This window comes from Astatotilapia calliptera, chromosome 1 (assembly GCF_964374335.1).
Source record: "Astatotilapia calliptera chromosome 1, fAstCal68.1, whole genome shotgun sequence".
Classification (NCBI taxonomy): Eukaryota; Metazoa; Chordata; class Actinopteri; order Cichliformes; family Cichlidae; genus Astatotilapia; species Astatotilapia calliptera.
The window spans coordinates 19,214,743-19,236,635 of record NC_137422.1 but is presented as its reverse complement, the minus strand read 5'-3'; the positions used below and the strand labels follow the sequence as shown (position 1 = coordinate 19,236,635).

Sequence of the window (21,893 nt, the reverse complement as noted above, 5' to 3'; positions counted from 1 at the left end):
CAAAATCTTTCTTTTTGCATTAAAACAAGTGAAGAGCTTTTAGTGCCTCTAACCAACCAAAACACAGAAGAGACAAGAACAATTAGACACTTACATAGACCAAAAAAGAAACCGCAATAAATAGAGAAGTGAGTGATGTGGCATTTCTCTCCTCCTGCACTGAACAGCCCAAGGTGTGACTCACACTGCAATCAATACAATGCCTGCACAGCAAGGACCAGCCCAGGGCTAGCCTCACCAAGCCATGTGCACCCTCTCTAATTCATCTTTCAAAAGGTCCTGAAGACAGATCCATTGAGAACAGAAGAGATTATGATGTGTACATGAAGGAGAATCAGGTAGTTAAGAGTGAACCAAAGCAATGTTAATGTTTTGGCAGATTTTAAATCAAACAATCAAAATGTGATTTAACTACAAATTATCGATTTTGATTTAAGAGGTTTATTAAAAGTATTGCATTAGGTTAAGAAATTATCATAGCCATTCTTATACACACTTTTATACACAGTGTTTTTTACAGTAAGCTGTTTATACAGTTTTGCAGCATTTGACTGAATCTGACCAGAGAGTGTAGCCCTCTACACACAGTTCATCCTGCCTCCTCTATCAGCAGTCACATTATCACTCGGTTTCATCGGCAGCCACACATGCCCGTGCTATAACATTGACTCCACCACGTTTGACAGATGATGTGATATGTTTCAGATCATGAGCTGCTCCTGTGGGAAACAAAGAGCGGGAGCGATTACGCCCTGTAGCCATGTCGCAGCTCCAATACGACGCAGCCACGCCCCGTTCATTCCCGGGCTTTAAATGTCACTTAATGTTTCTTCTATCAGCTTGTGCTGCTTAATGGCCAATTTATGCTCACCACATTGGTCGCTTTGTGCACTGACGTGATGTCATCACACAACCATATTTATACCTGTCATTACAGGAGCTTTGTCCACTTGCAATATTTTCTGTGAATCCCTGTGCTCTTACATATGTGTGTCATATCAATTCAATTCCATTCAACACAAATTAAATTTTAGATATACAGCACCAAATCACGATAACAGTTTTAGAAAGCATTTTTAAACCTCTGTCGTAAATACAACAACCAATCAACTCTCAATCTAAAATCTAAAAAACAAAAAGCTTGTTGGAAAAATAAGGTTTGTAAATCAATTTATTAGTTAAAATAAATACATTTCTAATTCAAAATTTATAAAGCTGAAAAGATCTTATGGTTCTGTTTGAAAAAGGAGGCACCTTTGTTTTTGATTCTTTGATTCTTTTTGATTCTTTGTTTACCTATTGCTATAAAATTTCAGTAAATTAATGACTGAAAACAAATGAAAGTTAAAAACATTCTGCAGAACTTATTTGTTGTGTCCATGTAAAAAAACAAAAAACAAAAAAACTTTAAATATATTTGTGTATTGCTGAGTAATGTCCCACATTATCCCTAAAAAAGAAAAGCATAAGCCCCTCGTCATTTATTCTGAAAATGATGCCGAGTATCACTGCCACAACTGGTCAGAGAGCTCCCCCTGGAACTTTCTTAAAAAAACCAGACCTCTTAGATTGTTCCCAATAAACACTGGTGGTAGCTCGCTTTGCTCTTCAAAAAGCATCAAACAGCTGCTCTTACTCACACCTGTTCTCCCAGGGTGACACTGACGCACATACTGCTCTGTGCAATAACTGTTGCAACGACATCTCTCCCATTCAGCATCTCAAATGTGGAGTCATAAGGCTTAAGAGGAAAAAAAAGGAAAAAAAACAATCATCGAAGACAAATAATCTAACCCCGGTTGTATGCAACTCGTGTGTCGTTTGTGAGTGCATGTGGGTGTTTGCATTTGTGTCAGGTGTATGTCTGTATTTGTGAGCAAAGAAAAGACTGGGAAAAAAGAGGGGGAAAGAAAACAAAAAAGGTAGGCAGTGTGGAAGGAGAGAGATGGGCTCCTGCATGTGAGTTAGGCATACATTTTATTCCAGCCATCTACAACTCAGTTTCTGCCTCATCTTTATCTCTCCAAGGATGGTGGAATAAAAACACCCAAAACAGAGGCAGAAGAGAGGATGATGACTGAGATCACAGTTCACATAATTTTCTGAGACACACACATCCCACTGGGAGACAGCCTTAATAACTCCACTCCTTTTTTATTTTCCCTTATAGCCTCCTGAATGCTGCAGGGAATTAATCAGGGTGGTGTCTATTTACCTGCAACCACACTGGCCAACTGCTGTGTCCGGGTGATGGGGCTGACACGGCGTGCCTCCACAATGGCTGAAGCTATTTTCCTGGCGTGTCTTTCTTCCCCATATGCAGTGAGGATGGATGCAAGAGCCTGTTGATCTAAGGTATTCACAACGTCAGCGGCGCAGGGCATGTCGGGGTACCTACGCACAAAAAGAAGCCCAATTAAGTCGCTTGACGTCATGTCCTTGCTGACAGTGGTGAATCCTGACAACTCTGAGCTACAGCTGAAAACCTTTATGACAGTCATGAATAGAATGATTGTGAGGGAAGGAAAAGAGAAAAGCAGCTTTTGCATCAGCTTGTAAAGGAGTTTCTTTGTGGATTATGCTGACATTTTAAAGTGATGCAGAAATGTTTCTGAAAATATTCGGGAAGGAATATGGATATTTCTATAAAATAATATATAAAAACTGACACATTTTAGATCGATAAATGTTAAACATACTTTGTCTGCAATTAGGTTTCAAATCACAATGTAGTACATTTTACTACTTGGGAAATACATACTTTATTGGATAAGACCAAAAGGGAGAAATTGATCTTTTGGTTTGGAAAATACAGTTGTGGTCAAACATTTACATACACTTGTAAAGAATATAATATAATGGCTCTACTGAGTGTCCTGTTATTTCTAAAACTCTGATTTTTCTCAGATAGAGTGATTGGAACAGATACTTCTTTGTCAGAAAAAACATTCATGAAGTTTTGGTTGTTCAATGACTTTATTATGGGTTAACAGAAAAAAGTGATGACATTTGCTGGGTCAAAAATATACATACAGCAACATGAATTAGCAATTTTGGTGACTTAGAAAGTTGTCAGCGAACTGAGCTTCATAGCATAGCCTCTTAACTTCTTGTGAGTGATTATGAGTGACTACAGCTGGTGACTTCTCTTAGACCAGTTAAATAGGGCTCATTGGATACAAACGCCCACAAACGATACAATGGGAAAGTCAAAGGAGCTCAGCATGGATCTGAAAAAGCGAATTATTGACTTGAACAAGTCAGGAAAGTCACTTGGGGCCATTTCAAAGCAGCTGCATGTCCCAAGAGCAACAGTGCAAACAATTGTTTGTAAGTATAAAGTGCATGGCACTGTTTCGTCACTGCCAAGATCAGGAAGAAAATGCAAGCTATCACCTGCTGCTGAGAGAAAATTGGTCAGGGGGGTGAAGAGTCAACCAAGAATCACCAAAAAGCAGATCTGCCAAGAATTAGAAGCTGCTGGAACACAGGTGTCATTGTCCACAGTCAAACGTGTTTTGCATCTCCATGGACTGAGATACTGCCGTGTAAGAAGGAAGCCCTTGCTCCAAAAGCGGCACCTTAAGGCTTGACTGAAATTTGCTGCTGATCACATGGACAAAGATAAGACCTTCTGGAGGAAAGTTCTGTGGTCAGACAAAACAAAAATCTAGCTTTTTGGCCACAATGCCCAGCAATATGTTTGGAGGAGAAAAGGTGAGGCCTTTAACTCCAAGAACACCATGCCTACAATCAAGCATGGTGGTGGGAGTATTATGCTGTGGGGCTGTTTTGCTGCCAATGGAACTGGTGCTTTACAGAGAGTAAATGGGATAATGAAGAAGGAGGATTACCTTCACATTCTTCAACATAACCTAAAATCATCAGCACACAGGTTGGGTCTTGGGTGCAGTTGGGTGTTCCAACAGGACAATGACATCAAACGTGGTAAAGGAATGGCTAAATCAGGCTAGAATAAGGGTTTTAGAATGTCTTCTGAAAGGTTTAGGTCCCAGGCACATGGACGTAAACAGGTCGTATGGACGTAACAGGTCCTGGAGACAACAATTCACTGAGGAAAAATGGAAACATAAAATAACAGAGCTTTTCACCACTGTAGCCAACACATTTTAACACGTTTTTGTGTGCCTCTGTTCAGTTTCACTACAACTCAGAACGTAGCTACAGTAGTTTGTAAACAAAGTTTCCCATGGATACTAGAGCCAACCATGGTAATCAGTGCATAACCACAGCAATTGCACCATACATCTCATTGGGACAAATTTACCTTGTGACTGCCATCAACCACTCACCAATCAGTCAGGGAACTCAAATGTAGCTAGCCCAGTCGCTAAGTGTGACTGAGGTATTAGTACACTGATGCTGACATCTGTGGAAGAATTGAATGTACTGTGGTTTTTTTTATGTTAGCCCAATCACAATCTCAGTGAATGAGTTCCTTGCTGAGATTGTGTAACATGGGTATGTTAACGTCTACTAATTACAGTAAATTATCTAAAGGGTATAACTACAAAATTACCAAATTAAATCGCAATGCTAGCTCCCTTCTTACATATACCATCAGTTTACTTTTTGCCCTGTTACTGTGTACAAGTCCCGAGCACATCTAAGATAAACAATATAAAAAGAATAGAACTTTTGTAATGCAAAGTGCTTTCATGCCTGGCACAGCCAGTTTCATTGATCAGATTGGAGGGTTAGTTTTGCTTCACAAACACTCTGCAAATGTTCAATGTAGGAACAGGACAAAAGTTTTTTTGGTGAACGCTTTCTTTAACATAACCACTAGAGGTCGACTGAAAATGGGTTTGTTTTCATTGTTTAAAAAAAACAAACAAACATTTTTTCACGCCTTCAGGTCATCACTTATAGGAGAAACAAATAACATTAATTGGACCCATGCTGTTGGTAACCCATTTTAGGTACGCCTTTTTGTACTATCTGCACTTTCACATTATTACACTGATTAATACCGCACAAGCGCTTCTGATTATCCAGCATATCACAATAAGCCAACCAATGTATGTATCAAATCTTTTACCTGTCTCCATCCATTCTCATATCCAATGGTCCATCTTTGCTCAGGGAGAAGCCTCTTTCTGCCTCATCCATCTGCATGGAGGAACAGCCAGCATCCAACAGGACAGCATCAATGCTGCCTGGCTTAACGTTCATGTTTGACAGCAGGTCTTCAAGCTCACTGAACCGGCCAAGCATTGGTTTCACACGACCACTGAGAAAGAATTAGGGAACGAAATAGTGTATTTAGAGACAAAGACAACTGAAGACATGATGGCTATTAAAAGACTGGAGAATATGTTTCGGTTACATATAAAACATATGTAGTCGAAATCTAGAAAAAAATATTTTATAATGTAATACAAAGAGATTATATTTGTAACCAAAGAAAAAAATCCATAGTAAATTGAAGAAGACCTACCTTCACAAATGCTTATAATGTGGAGACAAATGAGTATTTCTAATACTATTGTGAAATGTGTTCCATATTTTACAAAAAGAAGTTGTATTACATCATTTTATATTCTAAAATGTGTCTATTAACTAGGGCTGCCACGATTAGTCGACTAGTCACGATTACATCGACTATCAAAATCGTCGACGACTGATTTAATAGTCGACGCGTCGTTTGAGGCTTTGTAAGCTCACAAAAGACGCAGGAATAAATAGTAGGATTTAAGAGTGCAATAACGGACTGAAACAGAAGATGGCAGCACTGCATGTACAAGGATGCCAGCTGCCGTTAAACCCCGAAGAAGAAGAAGCTGTGTCCCAGAATTCATAGCGCAGCCCAGCTCAGTTTACAACAATGGCGGCAGCTAGTTAGTTTTAATATTACTCTTATTATTCTTTCTGGGTCACAAAATAAACATTTAACATGTGTTCAGGCGAGAATGTAGCTGTGTAAACCTCAAATATCTGCTCAGTTTATCAAGACACCACATATTTTCAAAAATTTTCGGAGACGTCTGTTACCCACTAGCTCGATAGCTAGCCGGGGGCAAGGCTCACTAGAGCCCGTGAGAACACCGGACTCCCGGCAGATCATTTTCAAACCAACTGCAGTCTTTCGCTATTCAGGTTAAATATATATGTCACTTAGATAACTTCAAAATGTTATTGTTTGGCTTTTTTAGTATTTTATTTGTTTCTGAGTAAATCAGTTTGGCTGAGATTAAAGTTATAGTTTTTACACAGCTGAATAAACATCAAGAAGACAACTGATTATCAGAAGTGTGAGATGCTCGAGAATATACTCCGGTGTCCTGTTATATTTTAGATAGCAAGGAGTTTATTAAACTTCACCGAAACAATCTGCAAATTTCATTAAAATTTAATAAACTATCATCTTGTCTTTATTTTTAGTTAGCACATACCTTAAACACTTAAAACTGTAAGCTAATGATAGTTATATAAGAGCAGACACATGCTGGTGCAATAAGCTGTACGTTTTACGTCCAATGGATGCATGATCTGATTAGTCGACTAATCGCAAAAATATAGTACAAGTATACTACAAGTATACAGCAACTGTAACCCAAACCCTAAATTTAAACTATCAGCATTTAAAATTTTTGTTTTAATTCAACTGTTTTCCTAAATCTCAGCAAGCAGCGAACAACTAAATTCTTCATTCTGACTCCCATCAAAAACCATTGAAATCTTTTCCCCAAAAGTTCATTACTGGCTTCCAAAACTTAGGATTAAATTAGGTTTAGCACTAGGGTTGTAAATGTTATTTTTCCTTTCTTTTCTGATTTTGTTCGTTTTTGGGAGGTTTTGTCACACCGGTCAGAGGCTAGAGGTTGTACTTACCCTTAGTCTGGGCTACGACCAAAGTAACTGGCACAAACAAACACTGCTCTCTTTTTCTCACTTTATCAGACCTTAATGGCACAACTTCATCTGGTAAGAATGATTAACAAACGAATCTTGCAAATCTTTGGGGCATAAACATGAATACATAAAATCTTAAAACAACCCGCACACACAACATCTGGAGAGTGGTTGTTTTAAGCTGCCGAGTTCAAGAGGAGTATGACATACCAGCGAGTGACTGGCAACACATAAAAGCTTGAGTAGTTTTTTCGTGAACCTTTTAAAAAATGAATCAGTTATTTTTACCCCCTTGGAGGCCGACCGTCTTAGCTAGCCTACTGAGATCCTTCCCCTTGTCTGACAGAGGAGACTCTGTGTACCGACTTCCTCATGCACGAGTGGTAAGATGCTTAAGCCATCTTCATGCATTTTTCATGTGACCTTTTAACATTGTGTGAACAAAGATGATGGCAGAAAAGAGCAACAGGAGTTAGCGTCTATACATTAGGGGCAAAAGGTCGTATGCAGCCTTCGTCAGCTCCCAGATATATGAAAATACATTTGTAGTGAAGTCATTACTCATCAAAAAAGCAACCAAAATGTCAGATTGTCCTTTCCAAATGACAAAAAAACAATTTTGTAGGTTGCAGAGTAACAGCAAAAAGCTAAGCAGCTCAAAATCTGAATTCATATGTTTCATACCACAAAAATGGAACGGCTGCTCCACTTCTCTAAATCTCAACCAATAGTTTAGAATCAACATACTGCAATTGTTGCAACTGCATCTCTCCTTCTTGATTTAATTCCTTTAATGGTTTACATTTCCTCAGTTTTATTTATTTATTACACTTGCCGCAGTTACATAAGCTACCAATGTCCATTTATTAATGTTTGGTTCAGACTACATACTGGAGGGCATCACTTGTAAAACAAATGAAATTATCTGGAAAACTTTGTAGTTACTGAACTTGGTCTGTTTGCCTTTCTCTATTCCTTAAAAGGTATTGAGTATGAGCATCTACTGGAAAAAAAACAAACATTTTGACAACTCAGAAGAGAGAATGTTGGAATTATTGGCCCTTAGCAATCACACTGCAATAATATTTCAGTGTTTCGATGGTTGGGATAGCGTCAATAAGCTACGCTGCCCAGATTCTTTTTTTTTTTTTGACAAGCCTTAATGTTAGCTAGTGAAGCAAGCCTCTGCTCTTAAATGCATGCAAAGCACTTTCAAATGCCTTGTTAAATCTGATGTCTCACCCATCTTTGAAAAAAATCAGCAACCTGTGCACAAAGACTGAGTCACTGCTCTCAACACACGAACCTCCATCTGGAGAAGGATGGTTAATTTCAGTCTATGCCTGCCATGTGTAAGCTATACATCACAATAAGTGCTCACAGCTAATCAAAAACAACACGCTATTAATTTTTCCCGTCCCTCCATTTGTAAAGGACACATTTTCAACACGCATTGGTGCACTTAGGTATACATTTTAATCCACATAATAAAAATGCATGCTGATCAAAGCCTTGCAAGAGTATTTTTTTGTCATTAGCTTCCCAACTGATGCTGCTGCTCTTTGGTTCCCTATAATTTTTATTCCATCCATCCATCCATTCGCTTCCGCTTATCCTTTTCAGGGTCGCGGGGGGCGCTGGAGCCTATCCCAGCTGTCATAGGGCGAAAGGCGGGGTACACCCTGGACAGGTCGCCAGTCTGTCGCAGGGCTAACACATAGGGACAGACAACCATTCACACTCACATTCACTCGCACATTCACACCTAGTGGCAATTTGGATTATCCAATTAACCTATCCCCACAAGCTGCATGTCTTTGGACGGTGGGAGGAAGCCGGAGTACCCGGAGAGAACCCACGCAAACACGGGGAGAACATGCAAACTCCACACAGAAAGACCCTGGCCTGATGGTGGAATTGAACTCAGGACCTTCTTGCTGTGAGGCAACAGTGCTGCCCACCGTGCTATAATTTTTATTCATTTTAGTTAATTTGCTTGATGTTTCCGAGACAGTACTCTTACAACACCCATTCATTACCGTTTATAAAAACCAGTTTATTTTTAATGACGATGATTATTATCAAATTGTTAAACAATCAAATCGTTGGACTATTTTCTATACAGGATAATCCGAGAGTGTTGTAAAAGTATGTATCAATAACATTATTCAAAATCTACATTGATGCAGTCGTGGTATTAATGACAATAACAGAAAGTCTATATAAACAAAATGTAATTTGTTTTTGTCGCCAGCTCTGGGTGTGAGATTGTGAGGAGTGTCAATAATAAATCGGATACTGCCGTAATCTGTGTAGTAACTGTTTATGTTTGCATGTATAGTATTGATTGATTGATTGATTGCAGTATTTTCACTACTACTGATTGCTGCCTGTAAGCTAAATTGGCCCTGAGGGGGCAATAAATTCTAGTAAGATAGTTTACTCAATTAGAAACTTGCTCTTTTTAGGTACATTACAGACTCCACCTTCCTCAAGATTAACTAGGGGCATTAAAAGAAGGAACACAAATTGACAGGTCCTCTATTTCAAAACCCACTGAAGACAAAATGGCAAGGGAGCATCTCACCCACACAGTCAGGGCCTTTCTTTGCTTTGCTGTTGTTATTCACTATCCCGCACAGTGATTAATTTGTTGGAAAATCTATAGTAAAGGCTTTGTTGTTTTCCCCCATCACCTGCACAATCCCTTTTTTGTTCTGCCTCCTCAGTAGCACTCTACCCACCATCTCCAATTTCTACTTTTTTTTTTCATTATTTAAAGTTGCAGTGTAAATGATTTGGCAAGAGTTTCAAAACTCTTACAGTTAAGTTCAGTGGAGAACAATGTGGCACTGTTTCAAAGCTATTTGCTAAATTTATCTGCAAAGGCAGCATATTAGGTGGCTATTTTCTCCATATGTTTCTCCATATCTTTGAGTAACTACATTACAAAGTTACTTATCCATCCATCCATCTTTATTATTATTATTGTTACATATTATGTATGAGCAGTGACAAAGAAAGTAGTGGCTTAAAAATATTAATATAAGATCGCAACATTTACCCATGACAACTATATTTGACCTCGAGGTCAACATAACAAAATAATTTAGGCACATTTTATGTGACTATGTGACATGATTATGTAATTTGCTAATGACATGCAATTGTTTAATTGATCATCAGCAAGTGTGCACAGCTCTATAACAACAGAAGTTTTGGTAGTTTGCAGGTCTGGGGCATTCAGGTGTGTGTCAACACTAGAGCAGGGCGATATGACCAAAAATATTTATCACGATATGCATTTGAAAATTTGCGATAACGATATAACTGACGATATAATTGACACTAGACAAAATACTTTACAACTCCACAACTTTATTAGTGCAAAAAAAAAAACATCAATGTATTTTCACTTAAACAAGCAGCTGTTTTTTATGTGCATTAAAGTTATATAAAAATGTAACAGTGCAAATGCAAATGCCTTGCTGACAGTTTAACCAAAAGGCATTTCCAGTGGAAATTGGCCGACATATCCTCAGCATAACCATGTTTAATATCCACAAAACTTAAAAAGAGGTTATACACACACACAATACGGTAATATTATGTTGAAGCACAGTACGTATCACTCCGCGAGGCTCCTGCCTATGATAGCTGTAATGCTCTGACAATCCATCGAGCGGTGCGGCGTCGTAGGTTAGCAAAGTCGTACTAAAATATTTGACAGATTTTCGAGCGCCGTGTACCAAATAAAATTGTTTCAAGGTCAGTAAACACAACCAGAATTCATACATAAGGCACACGGGATTATAAGGGGCACTGTCGATTTTCAGAAAAATCAAAGGATTGATTTTAAGTGTGCGAATTTTTCCAAAAAAACACGGTAATAACGACGGCCCGCTAGCATGCGCTACCAAAAATAGTGCTTTGTTGTGTATCTGACGGATGAAAGCTAAACCAGTGCCACACCACTGAAATTGCAACATTTTTACAAACCAATTCTGGTTCATCCGTTTCATTCAACAATCTGCTTTCGCCCTTCTCATTCTCCGTCGCCACCGCCATGCTTTTTCTGCCATGTGCGTATGAAAACAAAGGCACTGCGGATGCGCGTTTTACCCGTATTCTATCGCGATATTTCATTTTCTTATCGTTGCCCAACATTATACCGGTATTACCATGAACGGTATGATATGACCCAGCCCTAGTCAACACAATGCCAAAATCTTGCCCAGAGTGGACATCCCAGCAAATTCACACCAAGGCCAGTCAGTGCAGTGTTCAGAGAAAGTGCAAAAATCCAACAGCTACATCTAAGACTCTACAAGCCTTAGTTAGCATGTTAAAGTTCATGTCAGTAGAATTTGAACAACACTGAATAAGTATGGCTAGTTTGCTAGGGCTGCTAGTTTTTACAAAACTTTGACCTGAACAAACCACAAGGCATCTGGAACAATATCCTCACAGATGAGACATATGTAGACATAATGTACAGTGGCACATTTGCTGAAAACCAATCATGGCATATCAGCACCAACCACCATGCAGTCACTGAGTAGACCATGAAACCTTCTATACACCAAACTACATTCTAGACTCAAAATATGAGGCCATTTGAGAGCTTAACAGCGTCAACGCGTTTGCACAGTTAGCTCGTTAATGCGTTAGTGCCGTGCAGGATTTGCACGGGCCAATCCACGTTAACTCGCTAACGGGCATTTGCCGCGTTAATGCGGTTATGGCGTTAACATCGTATTAACGAGATTAATGCTGACAGAAAAAGAAAAAGTTAGGTTTTTTGACTTAAAACCCAAAAGTTAACATAACATAGCATAACCCTAAAAACATTTTTTCCCTCTAGGTTTTACCTCCGCATCACATGCTACTCAAGCCATGGCAATACAGAATTTACAACTCACTCTTGGGTGACTACACAATCAAGATTTCTGGCCTATCCCACCAGAGCATTTGAACAAATGTCATGCTAATTCACATTATGGTTACAGTAAGCCAATAAAAACAGTATACTTGCCTACATCTTTACTATAACAGTAGATGTGCCTGTCATCTGTGGTGGTAGACTTCCGCAGGCACAAGCATTCTCCACTGCAACCACTGAACATCCAAGGTATGGACATTGAGGCTGTGGACAGCTACAGGTACCTTGGTGTTCATCTGAACAACAGACTGGACTGGACTCATAACTCAGACGCCCTCTACAGGAAAGGGCAGAGCAGGCTGTACCTGCTGCGGAGACTCAGGTCGTTTGGAGTGGAGGGCCCACTCCTGAAGACCTTCTATGACTCTGTGGTGGCTTCTGCTATCTTTTATGGTGTGGTCTGCTGGGGCGGCAGCATCTCTGCCGGGGACAAGAAGAGACTGAACAGGCTGATCCGAAGGGCCAGCTCTGTTCTAGGATGCCCTCTGGACCCAGTGGAGGTGGTAAGTGACAGGAGAATGGCGGCTAAGCTGTCATCACTGTTGGACAACATCTCCCACCCCATGCAGCAGACTGTGACAGCACTGAGCAACTCCTTCAGTGGGAGACTGCGGCACCCACGGTGTGGGACGGAGAGATTTCGCAGGTCTTTCCTCCCCACTGCTGTCAGACTCCACAATAAAGACTTTAACTGATCAAACACACACATCCACACATGTGCAATAACACTAAGTGCAATAATCTTTTCTGGCATCGTTGTATTTTTACTCAGTTGTATATAGCATTTGTATTCTATTTTTATCTTATTGTATATTTTATTCTATTCTATTCTACTGTATATAGTATTTTATTTTATTCTATTCTGTACAGTTGTGTACTGTATTTATTCTTATTGTATTCTAATTTTTGCTTCATGACTTTTGCACTGTCCACTTCCTGCTGTGACAAAACAAATTTCCCACGTGTGGGACTAATAAAGGTTATCTTATCTTATCTTATCACACAGTTGAAATTATAGTGAACTTTAACTGTGTAATTCCATCAGTGCAACAACAAAGTTGACTCATATGTTTCCCGGGCTGGCTATTGATTGGCTCTTTAGCTTTCTCTGGGTTTTATTATGTTATAATGTTTTGCACAAAGTATTGAGAGCTGCTGAAAACTGTCTGATGTAAGTGCAGTTATATGTCTCTACCTCCTGCAGCTTCTGCATCCTTTCCAGGTGAGTGGCACTTCATCTTAAGTGACCCATTTACCTTTGTAACAGCTACCATGATTTCAGGTAGAATTCTCTGAAAGATTGTCTTATTTTTGCCTTGCATTTTTTGAAAAAAAAAAAAAAAAAAAAAAAGAAGAAGAAGAAGAAGAAGAAGAAGAAGAAGAAGAAGAAGAAGAAGAAGAAGAAGAAGAAGAAGAAATAAATACTGGACTGCTTAATGACTGCATGCCTGTTTGGAAAATTTTCACTTTATTAATTTCACTTTGCAGCTTATGTAACTGCATTAAATTCAGTTATACTGTGAAATAACTTGCATCATCTTGTGCAGCAGCAGTGCTTCCTCTAATCCCTGGGGGGGAAAAGGCATGAACTAGATTAGAAATGTTGCAACTATTACCTAAGATGCATTTAAACCTAAGGTTTAACCTAAGTATGTATTCCCTGCCTCTCTCTATCTGTAAAGCAAAGTTGTGAAGAAGCAAAGCGTAAAGTAAAAGGATGACAGCAATGCTAACCTGCACAGTGATGTGCAACAACGTTCTGCATGATTTGATTAATGAAAAATGTGATTAATGGTTTCATAGAAAATAAAATAAACATGAAGTATTTATTTGGCCAGTAATTAACTCTTCCCACAAGAGTAAACTCAGTTTTTAATTGTTTTCTGTCTTTTATTAGGTTAAACGACTTGGTTATCAAACATAATTTGGTTAGTTAACAAAAATGAGCTATGGCTATATCCAGTGTTGGGGAGTAACGGAATACATGTACCGCCATTACGTATTTAAAATACAAAATATGAGTAACTGTATTCCGTTACAGTTACCATTTAAAAAGGTGGTATTTAGAATACAGTTACTTTGTTGAAATAAATAGAATACACTGCGGTACTTCCCTGTTTCATATTGTCGCGGGTCAGGACTGTTTGGGTTTTGTTTGACAGCTATGTTCTGTTGTTCCAGGCGGCAGCGTTGCGGTTGCCATGGTTACAGGGTGACGCTCTCTCTCTGCGTGTTTCCTGGGTGAGAGAGCGCCTTTTTGTTGTTGTTGTGCTAAGCTAATAGGCAGAATGCAGAATGTAGCATCATGGGCAGTGTAGTCCGTGCTGCAGGGAGAATGGACTGCCATACTCGTTATGTGTCTGTGAGCGCGAAAAGGGAGAAAAAGGGAAAGCACGAGCTGTCATCGAGCAAAAACGGGAGCTGGAAGCATGTAAATATAATAATAACCACTGCAGCCAAGAAGAGTGCCTGACGAGCCCAGTTGTAAGTAAGCTATTAAGACTCGACTGTACACTGTGTTCGTGTTTTCCTCCGAAACAATAAGTTCCGTTGGAGCAGCCTTTCAACGCCTCTCTCTGTCTCTCGTTAGCAAACTTGACCCAGACAACAAAGTAAAGCTATTTTTCGGCTACGAGCCCGACACGGAACCCATATTAGTCAGAGGTCCCTTTACTACAGTTCGGAGCCGCGGACCTTCAGTAATAGTAATAAATCACACAGCAATAGTACATTCACGTTGTTGTAAAATGCATGATAATATGTTAAGTAATCCAAAGTATTCAGAATACGTTACTCTCATTGAGTAACGTAACGGAATACATTACAAAATACATTTTGGGGCATGTATTCTGTAATCTGTAGTGGAATACATTTTAAAAGTAACCTTCCCAACACTGGCTATATCCTATTCCATTGTATGTGTGTCAAGACAGCAAACTCTAACTGGAAAACTATGCTTTCTTTAACCCATTTCAATTTTCTGTGTGAGATAAAAAAAAAAAAACTACAAAGAAAACTTGACCTATTTAGTCTTGCTCCTTAAATTAGGGCAGAAAGCACAAAAGGTTGCAAATTGACAATAGGTCAAAAAGAGTGACATTCTCTCCCCCGAATGCAAATTCTACAAACGTTGTTCTCTTTTTAGTCCAGCCCCTAACTTTTTTAGACCGCTGCCCCTGCAACCAGGTCCAGGATAAGCAGCATGACATGGATGGATGGCTGGATTTTAAGGTGTCATTTTTTTAAAACTCTGTGTTTTATAATCAGTATACTCTAGGCCCACTAGGAGTGGATCTTTTTCTTTTTTCAAAAGAAGTATTCAATGCCAGTGTTTCCTTTTAAGTTCAAGGTTTGTTTTCAATGCCAATTTTTAGTTTCTGCACCAAAATTGACCATCACTGTGCTGTTGTTCTTTAACGTGTTTTTATAAGCCAATGAAGGATTTAAAAATATGCAAAACAGTTACATAAGATTTCTAAATTATTAACTTCTTTATGTGGCTTAGACAGAGTTGGAGATATAAATGCCTTATGTAAGGTCTTATATTATTAAAGAGGACAAGTTTCAGTGGTGTATGTGCTGAGGTTCAAGTGGGCTCATAATTGCTTAAGAGATCTGAACTATTTATAGCTGTAGCATCGTACAATATTGACATGCCTTTGTTTTTTGTTATTCTGGCATCTCAGTGGATCAAGCTGAACCCATTATGCATCATTTTCAGTTCTATAGTAGTTTTGCATTATTGACAGTTCTAAAATTCTTTATTTATCTTATACATGGTTGTAGTTCATATCTTCTGGTAATTCTTTGCTTGAAACAAGCAGTTTAAGCGCCTCTCCTTTTAATAAGGGAACCATCCCTTTTACATTCTTATGAGTGGCTGCTGATTGTAAGCGAAAGGTTTGAAAAGTAAGTGGATGGGGTTTCTTTGTTCACTGCTAAACGCCTTGTGAAGATACATCCACTCACCGGCCACCTTATAAGCCCCACCTGTTCCAACTCATCGTTTATGTAAATATCTAGTCAGCAGTGTTGGGTAAGTTACTTTAAATTAGTAACTTAGTTACATTACTAGTTACATTACTAGTTACTTCTATCAAAAGTAACTCAGTTGCTTCAAGTTACTCGTTACTTTCATTTATTTTCATTTATTTTTCATTTATTTATTTATTTCACACTTGGTACAACAATTCAAACAAACCAACCACACTTTCTATCAAAAAGCACTACAACCATGTGTGAAAAGGAGCAGGAAGAAGAAAATATTCTTATTAAACCCTGCCCCCTATCTACAATCCAATTTATATTACAAGTGGGCACCAAAAATCAGGGAACAAACTAACATTAACATTTATCTCTGGTCCTAACCCAAACCAAACAACAAATTTACAATCAGAATATACCACTCCACATAGTAACAAGGAGAAAAATAAAATTAAAATAAATAAAACAAAAAATTATAATGGATCCTTTTTCAATAAACTCCAATTTCATTCACATTCTTCATATTGAGTTATCGTTTTAAGCATGTACCACTTTTTAAAACAATGTAAATTTATACAATTCTTTCTTTTCAAAGTAACTAGTTACTAGGGAAAGTAACTTTGGTTTTTCTCAGAATTCTCTTGTTAATGTGTTGCTTCCGTAGCTGGATACCCAGCAAGAGTGCCAGTCTTCTAGCTTGCTTACTTGCCACAAGTGCACTGTGCCACCTACCAGTAGAAAAAAAATAATAATGTGCACATTTCCACGAGAGAAATCCCACACCTGGACCGTTGTTGACCGCCGCCATGATTCTAGCCTACGTCACAGCGTCAGGTGCGCTTTTTACATCCAACACAAAAACTGCAGTCGTGGTGCTTTCAATTGTACTCAGAACTCGGAAATTCTGCCTTCCGAATAGGAAGATGTAGGTAACACCAGACTGCAGATGAGCTGCATACAGGGCTGGACTGGGACAAAAAAATCGGCCCAGGCATTTTGACTAGAGACCGGCCCACCATTATAGGAAAAGTCATAAAGCCTTTGAATGAAAACAAACGTTGTTGTGGCAGTGATGTACACTGTTTTGATGGTATATATGTATCAATCTATCAATCGTTTGTTGTAAGATTCAGATAATTATTTTTTAAAAGCTAGATATTTTAAATGAGAATAAGAAAGAAAAGTATTTCCTTGTGCCCCCCTCTGATGCCCTACCTGGCCCCCCTGGCAAAACTTTGCTAGATCCGCCCCTGCACAGTTACCAGCTGTCAGCTACGTAGAAAAAGGATCCTGGTGTTATTTGTCTCTCAGAAACAGTTCATAACTTCCCTTCAACTCATTCATGTGACCTAAAAGATAAACCTGATTCTCCATCACCTGTTCAGCTCTCATGATTCAGTAAGGACATCTCCTGGTTTCATCTTCATGTTTCCCTCTTACCAGATAACCAAACCGACATCATGACCAGAAACTTTTACGGCTGTGGCTCCAGCAAACATCAGCTGATACTAAAAATTTATATTAAATAAATTCTAACAACAGCTGATAAAGCTTAAATGCACTGCTGTTGTTTAGCGCAACATCCGCTGGCTTCCTCTTTCTGGCGCAAAGTGGGCGATAAACAAACAAGAGAGAAAAGCTGATCATTGATCAGTTTCAACAGGAGAGGGAGGGGGAAAGAACGAGAGAAGAAGAAGCAGCTGTGCAGCTCCAACTTTGTGTCTTTTTCCATTCTAGCTGAAGTACGGGACAAACTGCGTTCCTTTTCACCTCAATACAAAACGCGTAATATTTTCTCTGAATACGAGATTCTGTTTTTTACGGGACGGTTGGCAACTCTACTAACTAACCTTATGAACAAAATAAAGTTCAACATCAACATTATAGCACCCATCCAGCTGTATAGAAACTCTGTCATGCTAGCTAGTACGCAGTACGGAAAAAGTCAGCATAACGAAAATAAACTCCACCGAAACTTGGCATATATCTGACCCAGATAGACTGCAGGTCATAACTTCTTACCTGAAGTTCAGTTCACCTGACACTCAGACCAGCGGCCGCCTCGGGTCTCTCCTCCTCCTGCCTCCCCTTTCCCTCATCCACCTGCTGGCCTCCACCACTTGCTAATGTTACTGAATCTGTGGAAGCGCCGCGATAGCCACCACACGAAGAAACGAGTAACAACCCCTATCTAAATCCCACTAATGCGTTCCTGATTTTGGCATAATAACTAGTTACCGTGCTCGTTACCACAATAATAACGTAGTTACTGTAACGCGTTACTTAATAACGCGTTAGTCCCAACACTGCTAGTCAGTCAATCACATGTCAGCAATGTGAAGCATTTAGGCATGTAGCCATGGTCAAGTTGATTTGCTAAAGTTGCTGAGAATCAGAATGAAGAAGAAAGGTGACTGAAGTGACTCTGAAAATGGCATGGTTGCAAAACAGAGCTTGACAACAGATAACAGATAAACAGATAGTTCATGCCAGATGGCTGGTCTGAGTATTTTAGAAACTGCTGATCTACTGGAATGTTTTTTGCACATTCTACCACACAAACATCTCTAGAGTTCACACAAAATAGTCTGAAAAAAGGAAGGCAGCAGTAACTCAAATAACCACTTGTTACAAGGTATCCAGAAAAGCATCTCTGAATGTGCAAGACTGTGAACTTTGAGGCGGATGGGCTACAGCAGCAGAAGACCGTACTAAGGTTCACTCCAGTCAGTCTAAGCTTTCTGTTCTTAGCTAAGAGTCACTAAGACTCAGCAAAATTTGACAAGAGAAGATTGGAAAATTATTGCATAAACAACATAAAAGCATGGCTCCATCCTCGCTTGTGACAATGGCCGAGGCTGGTGCTGGTTATGTAATGGTGTGGAGGATATTTTCTTGGCACATTTTGAACCAACTAAGCATTGTTTCAACGCCTACCTGAGTATTGTTGCTGACCATGTCCATCTCTTTAGAATCATCCTGCATTAACCAGGACAATGCGTCACTTCCCAAAGCTCAAATCAACTCAAACTGGTAACCAAAACCTAAATGTTGTCCAAAAAATAGTGGCTGGTGATTGCATTTCACCTCCAGTCATACAGTAATAATATAACAAGTCAACTTTAATTAGAGTACAAAGAGTACAAACAAAATATGAATTGTCACTTTGTGTGTGTGTGTGTGTGTGTGTGGGGGGGGGCGTTTGTTTTTTTGTTTTGTTTTGTTTTTTTTTGGGGGGGGGGGGGGGGCATTAGAGATGAACGAAGTTCGGCTTGTGCACTATTCCCCTCCAGTATCTCAGCTTTTTTCTTATCTCTCTCATTCTAATGACCGCAATATGAACCATATGGGGTTTTTGTTGAAGCTGAAACCTCATCTTCTATATTTTATCCTGCCAGGTCGCACTGCCCTGAGTGAATTTGCATCTGATCGCGCCTTTTCATTTCACCTTGTATCCATTCACACCATCTCCACGTCTTCCTTGTGTTCTGCCTGAACACAAATGGGTCTAGATTAAATCCCCTTTAAGATCTTTTCATGTTGTGTTTGACAAATATGCACATTTCAGTGAAGAAAACAAAAAAAGTCACGCTATGGTGAAGCTGAATTTGAATTACTTTTAGTTATCCACTTACTACTTTTATAAGCTCTAAAATGTTAGGGGTGATATTAAGAGCACCTTATGAGTGAGTCATTTCCTTTAATTAATTGAAAAAAAATAGGTATACTTTTCTAATATTATATTTAAGTTCTTTCATAAAATACTTTCTCAAAACGCTTTATACTGTATCCATCAAACTGTCAAAATAGGTGGCAATGATATTTTTCTTTCTGCCTTTTCTGAGGTCAGTACTGAATCTTTTTTTTCAGAAATCATTCCTTCACTAAATATTTAAGGCTACCATTGGTGAGGACATCAGCAGCCTTCACAGTAGCCTCAGTCTGAGCGCATGCTCATTCAGCATCATGCTGCTTCTTCACAAATCAAGCCTGAAATATTCCCTTGTGTTGACCTGCTCAGTTCCTTTACCTGCGTCACTGAAGCCTAAGACAAGATGGTGATTGATTGCTTTCAGCAGGGGACCGGTGATGGAAATATCTACAGTCCAGTGGAGGAAAAAACCGAAGAGGGATACAAACACAGAGAGGCTAGCCTTTAGAAATGACTCTTTTATTTTTAACTAAATTACCCCAGATGACCCAGAGATGGATATAAAAGACTTCTCTCTGACTTATTTATGTACTGTTAAAGCCACGGGAAAATATTGAATCGTGAAGTTTGTCCTGCCCCCCTGTTTCCCCACTTTAATTTCATCATCTTTACTTCCTGGCTGACAAGCTCATTTCTCCATAGTTAGGAAATGCGAACACGACATGAGTTTCTAAACATGGAAATCAGCACTTCCCTCCATGTTGTCTATGATGTACGACTGATTGATTGATTGAGGTTATCGCTCGGTTTCAAAGAGAACTGCCGACGTGTGGGCTATACTGAGCAATGCAAACACTATTACACTTAGCTGGGAAGAGCAAAACAAGAGATGACATGCAAGAATGAAGAGAGAAATTAAAAAAGATTTTTTTGGAGCCAATTAACAGCCATTATTATTATTATCATTATTATTATTAGCAGTGATACCAAACATCTTCTTTGGCATGGTTTGCTGATGGAGGTAAAAGTAGGTCTTTGTGGCAGTCACTCCTTGTATATTATAATCTAACTAACATTTCTTATTATAAGTAGCCTGAGAACATTTACATCATTTACATTTTACAAACACTTGACCAAACCGACAGCTTGGGTAGCTTAGAAGGACGTAAATTCAAGTTTGTGCATTTTATGAATTGTGAAGTGTTTTGGTGAGTTGTATGCATTAAATGCATAGCACTGGTCCTTGCACTGTTGTAATGCAGGACTATTCTCCCAGTAAGCTCTGGTTGACTTCACCCATGAAAAAAAGCAACAAAAATGGCAAAATGCCTAGATGAAATCAATGTAGGTCTCCAAGGTGTTGCTATTTTTTTCAGTAATAAAATAAACCAAACAAAAGTCAGCATGTTTTATATTGGTTAAAAATTACACCTACGTGATGCTGTTGTGGGGAGTGGTCTGTGGCGCCGCTGCGGGGAAGCTGACAAAACAGAGCGGCATCAGCAATTACGCCTCACCTGCATTGAGGAATGAACTGGGTTCTATTGTTGTGTACCTGTGGCTGGCAGCTGGGTGTTAATCTCGAAATTTCTACTTTATTCCCAAAATGACAGTTAATATTCAAACTCAAACACCGAGCTGACAGCACAACTGAAGCGGCCTCTGCCAAATACAAAATGCTGTGTCTGTTTTTTGGACACTTTTTGTAGTTTTAACGACCAAAAGTAATACTGCCAATCTGTTACAACACTAACAAACAAAAATATCCTGTCTGTGTGTGGGTTTGTTTGTTCATATTCATTAATCCTAATTGAGGGAAAATGTTTCATGAATTGTCATTTTTTTTAACTTAAAGTCATATCACCCAGCCTTAGCTGTAGCTGAAAACATCTGCACCAACCAGTACTGTTGTAACTATTGTTAAAAATGGACGCCTCTTAAATGATTGATTTTAATTTTTCCCCCATTGCATTGAAAATTGTAAGTATTTTCCAGGGTATCTCTACCGTTTGAAATTCTAGTATTGTAAAAACCCTAAAGGAAAGTGCCAAATAATTCATCAACATGTTATTATAGGCTCACCTTTAATTGCAGATCTGACAAATCTCCAATGTAAAACCTTTAAATATAATTTCATTTCATGCAGTGGTCTTCAAACAAACAACAAGAGTAAGAAAGAGTGGAATAAGAGTGGAAAGGAAAAAATAAAAGAAGGATCGACTGAATAACAAAAGCAGAAAAGCGCTACAGCCTTAGAGGAGGGAAACTGTTCTTATGAAAACATTTTAAATAAGCCAAATAAAGACAGAGAGCCAATATGTGCAGGCAAACTCTAAGAAAATGGGCTTCCTGTGTCAAAGCATTCAGAGCCTACTACCCATGATGTGACAGGAAACATGGCATTCGGTGTAAATCAACAAAGAGCACAGAGTATGCAAA

General features: G+C 39.0%; 1 protein-coding gene across 3 annotated transcripts in view; it reads right to left on the bottom strand.

Annotated features, from left to right (window-relative positions):
• Nucleotides 1–21,893, bottom strand: part of mettl15 (methyltransferase 15, mitochondrial 12S rRNA N4-cytidine) — a 67,962-nt gene that overhangs the window by 5,264 nt on the left and 40,805 nt on the right. For all 3 annotated transcript variants that reach the window (XM_026166461.2, XM_080302789.1, XM_026166467.2), the window contains 2 exons: nt 5,063–5,254; nt 2,216–2,394 (listed from right to left, as the gene is read on the bottom strand). In XM_026166461.2, the coding sequence (XP_026022246.1) occupies nt 2,216–2,394; nt 5,063–5,254 (371 nt within the window). The remainder of the gene's footprint in view (nt 1–2,215; nt 2,395–5,062; nt 5,255–21,893) is intronic.